Raw genomic sequence first — 10,511 nt, forward strand, 5'->3', positions numbered from 1 at the left:
GCTTCCGCCGGGTGCGCGCGCTCTGCTCACGGGCGGCTCGGGATCATGGCGGCCGCGGCCACGATGGCGAACTCGGGGTCGGCGCGGAAGCGTCTACTCAAGGAGGAGGACATGACCAAGGTGGAGTTCGAGACGAGCGAGGAGGTGGACGTGACGCCCACGTTCGACACCATGGGCCTGCGGGAGGACCTGCTCCGCGGCATCTACGCCTACGGTGGGTGGACGCTGGGCGGGACCGGCCGGGGCTCGGGGCGCGATCGCGGCTGGGGACGCGGGAAGAGGACCCGGCCTGGACCTAGGGCTGGGGGGACCCGAGCGGGGACGTGGGCTGCGGGAAGGGGACCCGGCCTGGCTCTGGGGCTGCGGGGACCAGGCCCGGGCTTGGGGCGCGGGGCGTGGGAGACCCGGCCGGGATCGTGGGCTTCGGCCCAGTTGGCGGCAGGAGTTTGGCCAAGGCTCCTGACAGTTCGCTTGGCCCCGCGGCGACCACCGAGCTAGGGCTGCAGCGTCCCCCAGGGAGATCCTTGGTCACCCGTCTTCCACCTGCGCTAGGGTGGGATGCACAGATGAGATGGAGATGGGGAAGGAGAGGGAGGGGAACAGCTGGCGCCCCCTTAATGGGGTGGGTGGAGGCAGGTGGAGGGGCCGGATCTTCCACGTGTGAAGGCGATGCGGTGGTAGTCGCGGAAAGATTTGAGAGATGTCAGGTGGCAGGGGCGCAGTCACATTGAGCAGCTTGGTAGGTTATCAGGGCGTCTGGGCTTAGGACCCAGGGACCCCCTGCACTGACCGAGTTGGCTGATGGATTGGACCTGAGTAGCCAGGGAAGGGGGCTGGGCAGGATGCAGGGGACTCCGAGTAGGCCACTGGAGGGTGTTTGCACGCTGGTTAGCAGGCCTTTTCTGCCAGCTGTGTCCGCCTCCCTGGAGCCCTCCAGCTGCTGCAGGGGCGGAGCCTGGGGTGGTTGTGGACAGGCCTGACCAGCATGCTCCCTGGGTGGTGTGCACCCGAAGTCCGGATGGGGACCCGTTTGTCTGCCATGCTTGGTGCTGGAGTGAGCTGGAAGGGTGAGGCCGTGACGAGGGTCAGGTTGCCACTGGCCACTGCTGGCTCTCTGGGTGCTCTGAGGGGGCGGCGCGTCTGCCCAGGCGGGCTGCACAGAGGGAGCTAGGTGTCTGCACGGTCCACTGCTGTTTTACTTGGGGCAGTGATTCCTTCAAGAGTAGTTGCTCACTGCCTGGTGTGCTGTGGGCAGGTGGGGCTGTGGACACCCCATGGACAATACCACTGACTGCGGTGTTCCTGGGGTTAATTCCCGTGAGCTGAGCAGGACCATGTGATGACCCAGGGCCTTGTGTGTCCCTGCAGTGCCGGCCTCCTGTGGGCCCATCCCTCAGTCCCTGCCCCTGTGCCCACACCTTCCAGGGCAGGAGCAGGGGCAGGGCCTGCGGGCCTGAGAGCAATCCCATGTGGATGCTGCAGCCAGCCGGCGCGTCTCCAGCCGTGCTGAGCCATTTTCCGCTTTTCCCCGCAGGGTTTGAGAAGCCGTCCGCCATTCAGCAGCGCGCCATCAAGCAGATCATCAAGGGGAGGGATGTCATTGCACAGTGAGTTGTTTGTGCGTGGGCGACGGGAATCGGGCCGGGGTCCGCAGGGCTGTCTGCCCGCTGTGGTGCCGACCCCTGACGAGAGCAGAGGGCCTTCAGTTACTCTCCCTGCTTTCCATCATAGGAAGCTTTCGTTTTCAGCCAGCTTTGCGTAGCTCTCGGTTGGCCGTGGAACTGTACACTTTGTCAGTAGCTTCATGTTCTCTTTGCGTCTGTAGAGGCTCCTGCTGCCCCACGTGCAGTGCTAAGTCAGTGTTCGTCACCAGTGAATAGAGGCCTGTCTGTGTTTCTTTCTTCCTGCTTGTCTTCCATGTGAAAGGCAGAGGGTCAGAGCTGTCGGTTCACTCACTCTGTGCCCGCTCCAGGCAGGCCTACCAGGCCGGGCAGGAATCAGAACTCCTTACGCAGCGTGCGTGCGGCCCTGTGTGGCCATGTGAAGCCCTGTGCGGCCATGTGAAGCCATCTGCGGCCCTTTGCGGCCCTCTGTGGCCCTGTGAGGCCCTTTGCAGCCCTGCGTGGCCCTGTGAAGCCCTGTGAGGCCATCTGTGGCCCTGTGCGGCCATGTGAAGCCCTCTGTGGCCCTGTGAAGCCCTGTGCGGCCCTGTGCGGCTCTGTGCGGCCCTGTGAAGCCCTGTGAGGCCCTGTGAGGCCCTGTGAAGACCTATGCAGCCCTGTGCGGCCCTGTGAGGCCCTGTGCAGCCCTGTGCAGCCCTGTGCAGCCCTGTGTGGCCCTGTGTGGCCCTGTGAGGCCCTGTGCAGCCCTGTGAGGCCCTGTGAAGCCCTGTGAAGCCCTGTGCTGCGTGTGTGCAGTGTGCTCAGTGTGCGTGGTATTCTGCGCCCTGACACCTGCTGCTTGCTGCATCTGTGCTTTCTTGTGCAGGTCACAGTCTGGTACTGGCAAGACAGCCACTTTCAGCATCTCTGTTCTCCAGTGTCTGGACATTCAGGTAGGGACCACTCCCCGCTCCCCACAGCACTGACCCACGGGGGGACCACTCCCCGGTTCAAACCCTCTGCTTGAGTTAATTGAGCAGCCTTTCCAGAGGCTCCTTGCTGCCTGCCCAGCACTCCTCGCGTCAGCAGAGGGAGTTAGTTCACTTTGTTAGTTAACTCTGTTCTGGTGAGATCCCGATATTGCCATATTGCCGGGTGTGTGGCGTAGGTGCCCTGGGGACCTGCTAACCTGTGTCGACTGCTGTGGTCGCTGTGATGGTCCTGGGCTCCTGAGGCATTGTCTTTCCCACAGGTCCGAGAGACCCAAGCTTTGATCCTGGCGCCCACGAGGGAGTTGGCTGTGCAAATTCAGAAGGTGAGGCATGCAGGGTGCTGGACTGAGCTGGGCTGGGTGCTACGCTGGGTGCTGGACTGAGCTGGGCTGAGAGCTGTGCAAGGTGCTGGGCTGGGCTGGGTGCTACGCTGGGTGCTGGACTGAGCTGGGTTGAGAGCTGGGCTGGGTGCTGGGCTGGGCTGAGAGCTGGGCTGGGCTGGGTGTTACGCTGGGTGCTGGACTGAGCTGGGTTGAGAGCTGGGCTGGTGCTGGACTGAGCTGAGCTGGGTGCTGGGCTGGGCTGGTTCCGCAGGGATTGTGGTTATGATCTGGCTGTACCAAACTGGCTTATTGGCTTCATGTAAGTTTTCCGTTTCCTCCAAAAATCATTTTCTTGACTGCTGAAGTTTTGCTGTAACCCGTCTGTCATTGGAATTTTGGCTGGTCGAGGCTGGGTGCTTTTGGTCACCAGGGCCCTCGGTGCAGCGTTTAACTGCGAGCTTACTTTGATAGAGCTCGGGCGCTGACCTGCTGCGTCCACTTTGGGAGAGTAGGTGCTCATGGTGTTTGGGCTAGACACAACTGTGGACTTGACCTGTTTTCCACTCTGGCTCCCCTAAGAAGGGGAGTTGGCTTCCCCGAGTGCAGGGAGGACCAGGAAGCTTTGGGCCCGCGTGGCACAGGGCGCCATCAATGGCCATCAGCGTGGGGTGGCAGTGGTCGGGCTGTGTCTGACAATGGAACCCGTGCTGTGCCCAGGGCCTGCTTGCCCTCGGAGACTACATGAACGTCCAGTGCCACGCCTGCATCGGGGGCACCAACGTGGGCGAGGACATCCGGAAGCTTGACTATGGGCAGCACGTGGTGGCTGGCACGCCGGGGCGGGTCTTTGGTGAGTGCACCTGTCGCTATGGCTGTCCTGTGCAGGGTGTTGGTGCCACGCGTGAGGGCAGTGTATCCGGCTGTGCGGGGAGAAGGACTGAGTGTCCACCCCCGCTGCTGGCCTGGCCTCACCCCTGCCCTGTTCTGCCCTGCCCTACTGGCCTGGCCTCACCCCTGCCCTACTGGCCTGGCCTCACCCCTGCCCTGCTGGCCTGGCCTCACCCCTGCCCTGCCCTGCCGGCCTGGCCTCACCCCTGCCCCGCCCCGCCGGCCTGGCCTCACCCCTGCCCCGCCAGCCTGGCCTCACCCCTGCCCCGCCCCGCCGGCCTGGCCTCACCCCTGCCCTGCCCCGCCGGCCTGGCCTCAGCTCTCCCCCCACTCTTGTAGATATGATCCGACGCAGAAGCCTGCGGACCCGCGCCATCAAGATGCTGGTGTTGGATGAAGCTGACGAGATGCTCAACAAGGGTACGCGTCCCCACAGCCTCGGCCCGCCCTCGTCCCAGCGTCCACTGACGGACAGCGCCGACGTGCAGGCGGGCAGTGCTTCCTCTTGGGGGAGGATTCTTTACACCGGGAGCGTGTGTGGCTCTGGTGGGTTGCGTGGCCCAGAGCCTCAGGGCTGGAGGTACTGCTCACCTGGGTGCCTGGCGCTGCCCGAGTGGGGAGGTGCGCAGGTGCGGTGGGTGAGCTCGCCGAGCTCAGTCACGGGCCGTGTCGCTCCGTGTCCTTGCGAGGCTGTCTCGCGCAGCTGGGTGGCCGGTGGAGTCCCGGCAGCTTCTGCTGCTTAGGAAGGCCGTGGAAGGTGTCCTGGTGACTTGGGCCCCGCCGGCCCCTGGGAGACCAGGCTGATGCTCTGGGCTCCTGCTTCGGCCCAGCCATGGATGGCGGCCATCTCTCCTCCTCCACATCTTTCTCTCTTGCTCTGCCTTTGAAGTGTGTGATTATTTAAGCAGTGAACACACTGCTCGGGCTGCCCGCCTTCTGAATTGAGCTTCCTGCTGGACCGTGGGGCACAGTGGGAGACCCAGAAGGGGTTGCCGGCTCCTGGCTTCAGCCGGGCCCGGGCCTGTCTGGTGGGCGTCTGGGCGTGTGTGGAAGCACAGGGCATGCCGGGTGTGTGCCTGTGGGATGGAGCGTGCTGCCCGCACTGCAAGCAGACACGTGTGTGCTCTTCGGCGAGTGCTGAAGCGCTGCCGGGTGCTGGCCTTGGCATCTGTGGAGGGATGCCTCCGTTCTTACAGGAATGCAGGTCCTCACCAGCCCCAGCTTCTCCCCAGGGCAGACACTGGGTGACAGTGCTCCACCGGCCACGGAAATTGGAACAAGTGCAGGCCTCTAGTTTGGCCCAGTGGAGGGTGAGGGCCGGAGGCTCTGAGGGCCCCCCAGGAGTGGGTCAAGGTCAGATGAGCCCCGAGGGGCTGAGGGGGTGCGGAGTGGGTGCTCTGTGGGGCGTGGAACCCTTCTAGCCACCTGTCTGAGAGGCTGTCAGCTCTGAGTGTCCCTGTTCCCCACCTGTCCCTGAGCGGTGGTGCGGGCTGAAGGGCAGGTTCCTGGGCTGTGTGCACTAGCCCTGCGGTCCTCCCTGTCTGGCTCTGCCCGGGCACCATTCAGTCATAGCAGTGAGCTGGCAGCGTTTCTCATTGTGAAGTTTTGGGTAAGAAATCCAGGCTGATCTGGGCAGGCCTTGAGTGGGCTGAGATGGCGGGAGACTTGGGGTGGCCAAGGTGGGGAGTGGGCCAGGGCGGCGTGCTGTCCCTGCCGGGGGCTGGGTCTGACAGGGTCTGTGTTTGGGTTTGACAGGGTTTCCCATGGTCTGACTCGGGGTCTCCCTGGCCCGACGCGGGGTCTCCCTGCTCTGACGCGGGGTCTCCCTGGCCCGACGCGGGGTCTCCCTGGCCCGACGCGGGGTCTCCCTGGCCCGACGCGGGGTCTCCCTGCTCTGACGCGGGGTCTCCCTGCTCTGACGCGGGGTCTCCCTGGCCCGACGCGGGGTCTCCCTGGCCCGACGCGGGGTCTCCCTGCTCTGACGCGGGGTCTCCGTGGCCTGACGCGGGGTCTCCCTGGCCCGACGCGGGGTCTCCCTGCTCTGACGCGGGGTGTCCCTGGCCCGACACGGGGTCTCCCTGGCCTGACGCGGGGTCTCCCTGCTCTGACGCGGGGTCTCCCTGGTCCGACGCGGGGTCTCCCTGGCCTGACGCGGGGTCTCCCTGGCCCGACGCGGGGTCTCCCTGCTCTGACGCGGGGTCTCCGTGGCCTGACGCGGGGTCTCCCTGGTCTGACGCGGGGTCTCCCTGGCCCGACACGGGGTCTCCCTGGCCCGACGCGGGGTCTCCCTGCTCTGACGCGGGGTCTCCCTGGCCCGACGCGGGGTCTCCCTGCTCTGACGCGGGGTGTCCCTGGCCTGACGCGGGGTCTCCCTGGCCCGACGCGGGGTCTCCCTGGCCTGACGCGGGGTCTCCCTGGCCCGACGCGGGGTCTCCCTGCTCTGACGCGGGGTCTCCCTGGCCCGACGCGGGGTCTCCCTGCTCTGACGCGGGGTCTCCCTGCTCTGACGCGGGGTCTCCCTGGCCTGACGCGGGGTCTCCCTGGCCTGACGCGGGGTCTCCCTGGTCCGACGCGGGGTCTCCCTGGCCTGACGCGGGGTCTCCCTGGCCTGACGCGGGGTCTCCCTGGCCTGACTCGGGGTCTCCCTGGTCTGACACGGGGTCTTTCCCTGGTCCGACGCGGGGTCTCCCTGGCCTGACGCGGGGTCTCCCTGGCCTGACGCGGGGTCTCCCTGGCCTGACTCGGGGTCTCCCTGGTCTGACACGGGGTCTTTCCCTGGTCCGACGCGGGGTGTCCCTGGCCCGACGCGGGGTCTCCCTGCTCTGACGTGGGGTCTCCCTGGCCTGATGCGGGGTCTCCCTGGCCCGACGCGGGGTCTCCCTGGCCCGACGCGGGGTCTCCCTGCTCTGACGCGGGGTCTCCCTGCTCTGACGCGGGGTCTCCGTGGCCTGACGCGGGGTCTCCCTGGCCCGACGCGGGGTCTCCCTGCTCTGACGCGGCCCCTGTCGTCCTGCCCCACGCAGGTTTCAAGGAGCAGATATACGACGTGTACAGGTACCTGCCCCCAGCCACCCAGGTGGTCCTCATCAGTGCCACGCTGCCGCACGAGATCCTGGAGATGACCAACAAGTTCATGACAGACCCCATCCGCATCCTGGTAAAACGGTGCGCGCTCCCGCTGTCCCTGCGCTCGGCTGTCGGGTCCCCGTGGGAGTGGGAGGGGGCGTTGCAGCGCCTGTGGGGAGAAACAGCTTTTGCTTGCTCACTTGGCCTTGAGCCGGTGACTGAAGTTAGAACGCCATCCTGCCTGGCGGCCAGTGGGTTTTGTGTGGAGTGTTAGCTGTTTCGGCTGACCCCTGACTGGGGCGTGGGGTAGAATGAGGACCTGGCGCCGGGCCTGACCTACGAGCTGGCGGAGCTGCCGTGGCGTGACACGCTCTGTGTTTGTCCTCCAGTGATGAGTTGACTCTGGAAGGCATCAAACAGTTTTTTGTGGCGGTGGAAAGAGAAGAGTGGAAGTTTGACACCCTGTGTGACCTCTACGACACCCTCACCATCACGCAGGCGGTCATCTTCTGCAACACCAAGAGGAAGGTAGCGCCTGCTTCCCCGTGGGCTGCCCACTGCTTCCCCGTGGGCTGCCCACTGCTTCCCCGTGGGGCCTGCTCACTGCTTCCCCGTGGGCTGCCCACTGCTTCCCCGTGGGGCCTGCCCACTGCTTCCCCGTGGGGCCTGCCCAACTGCTTCCCCGTGGGCTGCCCACTGCTTCCCCGTGGGCTGCCCACTGCTTCCCCGTGGGCTGCCCACTGCTTCCCCGTGGGCTGCCCAACTGCTTCCCCGTGGGGCCTGCCCACTGCTTCCCCGTGGGCTGCCCACTGCTTCCCCGTGGGCTGCCCAACTGCTTCCCCGTGGGGCCTGCCCACTGCTTCCCCGTGGGCTGCCCACCTGCTTCCCCGTGGGGCCTGCCCAACTGCTTCCCCGTGGGCTGCCCACTGCTTCCCCGTGGGGCTGCCCACTGCTTCCCCGTGGGCTGCCCACTGCTTCCCCGTGGGGCCTGCCCAACTGCTTCCCCGTGGGGCTGCTCACCTGCTTCCCCGTGGGGCTGCCCACCTGCTTCCCCGTGGGGCCTGCCCAACTGCTTCCCCGTGGGGCTGCTCACCTGCTTCCCCGTGGGGCTGCCCACCTGCTTCCCCGTGGGGCCTGCCCAACTGCTTCCCCGTGGGCTGCCCACTGCTTCCCCGTGGGGCTGCCCACCCGCTTCCCCGTGGGGCCTGCCCAACTGCTTCCCCGTGGGCTGCCCACTGCTTCCCCGTGGGCTGCCCACTGCTTCCCCGTGGGCTGCCCACCTGCTTCCCCGTGGGCTGCCCACTGCTTCCCCGTGGGCTGCCCACTGCTTCCCCGTGGGGCTGCTCACCTGCTTCCCCGTGGGGCCTGCCCACCCGCTTCCCTGTGGGCTGCCCACTGCTTCCCCGTGGGGCTGGTCTGCTTCCCATGGCGTCTGGTCCCTTGTCGGCCCAGATGCTGCCCCGTGGCCCGTGCCTGCTGAGCCCCGTGGCCCGTGCCTGCTGAGCCCCATGGCCCGTGTGCGTGTGGCCTGCAGGTGGACTGGCTGACCGAGAAGATGCGGGAGGCCAACTTCACGGTGTCCTCCATGCACGGGGACATGCCGCAGAAGGAGCGCGAGTCCATCATGAAGGAGTTCCGCTCCGGTGCCAGGTGGGTGCCCGCGGTCAGGCCTGCCGGGCTCGGCGTGAGCGGGCTTCTGGGGTGTGCTCCGTGACACGTGTGTCCAGCCCGTCTGGCAAGTGTGGGCCGGCCCTGACCCGGTGGTTCTGGGGTTCTCGCTCTGTCCCCCTGCCTTGAGCTGCTGTGGCGGCTGGAAGCGTCCTGTCTTCTGAGGTAACAGTGTCGCTGGATGTTGGTTTCCTTTAGATTGTAATAACCATGGCAGTCACCCGCCTCCCTCCTGCCTGGTGCTTCACAGCCATGGGCTGGAGCTGGGAGCTCCACGGGCAGTGCCAGGGCCACAGTTACTTGGGCCCTTACCGCTGCCCTCAGGGTCAGTGTTGGCAGCAGCTGGAGCTGGGTCCGCCAATGGAAAGAGCAGAGGTGCAGAGAGATGGTGGCGAGGGCTTCCCCCTGCTGGCTTCACTTCCCGGCCAGGGCTGGGAGGGCTGGAGGCAGGAGCAGCGGCCGAGTGTCGTGCGGGTGCCTGGGACCAGGCTGTGGGCCGTCCCCCGCTGCCTCTCGGGGCACGCCCTGCAGGAAGCTGGACCGTGTGCCTGGGAGCCAGGGCTCAGTCGGGCCTAGTGCCTGACACCTGGCTTTCCCTCCTTGTCTTCAATGTCTACACTGAGAGTTGGCGTAAGGCAGGAGAGATGCAGTCCTGCAGGAAGGGGGCGCCCGGTGGCTGGTGCCGAAGTGGCTGGGACCCGGCACAGCAGGAGCCGAGAGCTTGGCCCGGGCCCTGCTGGTCCTGGGGTGTGCGGCTGTCAGAAGCCTGGGGCGGGAGAGCGGGATCTGGGCCTGGACTCGGGCACTGGGACTTGGGAGGTAGGCACCCCAACTGGCATTGGTGCTGTCGCCTCAGACACCTCCCTGTGGGGCCAGGTGAAGCGCGGGGGGCGTGTGCTCAGCTGGAGGGTGTGGCTTGGTGACTAACGCACCAGCAGCCCCTGCAGCCCCTTCAGGTCTGTCTCTGGCGCTTGGGTCTGGGGGGCTTTGGAGGCGGCGGCTGCTCCTCCCGGCTGAGCTGTGCTCTCTGCCCGCAGCCGGGTGCTCATCTCCACTGACGTCTGGGCCCGGGGCCTCGACGTCCCCCAGGTGTCGCTTATCATCAACTACGACCTGCCCAACAACCGCGAGCTGTACATACACAGGTGGGGTGGCCGAGGGATGGGGGAGGGCCGGGTGGGGTGGCCGAGGGCCGGGGCGGGAGGGGAGCGGTCCCCAGAGCCTGGTTTCCGGGTGCTGAGCGGACTGTGCTCCATCTTGCAGAATCGGGCGGTCAGGGCGGTACGGCCGCAAGGGTGTGGCCATTAACTTCGTGAAGAATGACGACATCCGCATCCTGCGGGACATCGAGCAGTACTACTCGACGCAGATCGACGAGATGCCCATGAACGGTAGGGGGCGCGGGGGACGGGGTGAGACGGGGGGGGGGAGAGATGGGGTGAGAGACGGGGGGGTGCTGGTAGGGTCTGTGTGTGTGTGTGTGTGTGTGTGTAACGGTAGGGGCGGAGTGGGAGTGTTTGTGAGCGCGCTCACGAGGGGCAGTGTGCATGGGGCTGGGCGAGCCCACCGGGGCTCCCAGGGACAGCCTTGTCCGGGCATTTCCTCAGTGTGTCCCTTCGCTTGCAGTCGCTGACCTGATCTGAGGACGTGGCACCTGGCCACCTGTTCTCCCGGGAGCGGCCCAGCGGTGGCGTCTCCAGGGACCCGTGTGGACTCGTGTCAGGCCCCAGAAGCCCGAGGGTGGCGAGTCTGTCTTTTCTTAACACATGTATATAGTGCGTTTTCTTTTTCATTAAATCTTGGAAACTTTTCCACGCAGTCTGCTTCTTGGGTGACTCCAGCTCTCCAGTCACCCGTGGTTACAGGCAGGTCACTCAACGTGGGCCCTCATGTTTGAGGTGGCGCCTCAGCACTGCCTGGCCCTCCCTGCCCCTGGCAGCTGGGTGGCCACAGCCTGCTTGTCCACACGGGAT

At 66.1% G+C, this 10,511-nt stretch overlaps 1 protein-coding gene across 1 annotated transcript; it reads left to right on the top strand.

Moving 5' to 3' along the window:
• Positions 1-10,348, top strand: EIF4A3 (eukaryotic translation initiation factor 4A3). Its single transcript, XM_040989818.1, has 12 exons — positions 1-214; positions 1,535-1,607; positions 2,488-2,554; positions 2,854-2,916; positions 3,634-3,766; positions 4,144-4,224; positions 6,828-6,969; positions 7,260-7,398; positions 8,405-8,520; positions 9,576-9,683; positions 9,802-9,929; positions 10,165-10,348. Exons 1-12 carry the CDS (start codon positions 46-48, stop codon positions 10,179-10,181), a joined length of 1,236 nt encoding a protein of 411 aa, XP_040845752.1. The 5' UTR covers positions 1-45; the 3' UTR covers positions 10,182-10,348.
• The last annotated feature ends 163 nt before the right edge of the window (positions 10,349-10,511 follow it).

This window comes from Ochotona curzoniae, unplaced genomic scaffold, assembly GCF_017591425.1.
Source record: "Ochotona curzoniae isolate NIBS_2020 unplaced genomic scaffold, NIBS_Ocur_1.0 contig_523, whole genome shotgun sequence".
NCBI lineage: Eukaryota > Metazoa > Chordata > Mammalia > Lagomorpha > Ochotonidae > Ochotona > Ochotona curzoniae.

Excerpts from the sequence above, each read along its gene's own strand:
- EIF4A3 (XM_040989818.1), top strand. The coding sequence starts at position 46 with ATGGCGGCCGCGGCCACGATGGCGAACTCGGGGTCGGCGCGGAAGCGT. Across the intron at positions 3,767-4,143 it reads CACGCCGGGGCGGGTCTTTG|ATATGATCCGACGCAGAAGC; the intron begins GTGAGTGCACCT and ends CCACTCTTGTAG. Across the intron at positions 6,970-7,259 it reads ATCCGCATCCTGGTAAAACG|TGATGAGTTGACTCTGGAAG; the intron begins GTGCGCGCTCCC and ends TTTGTCCTCCAG.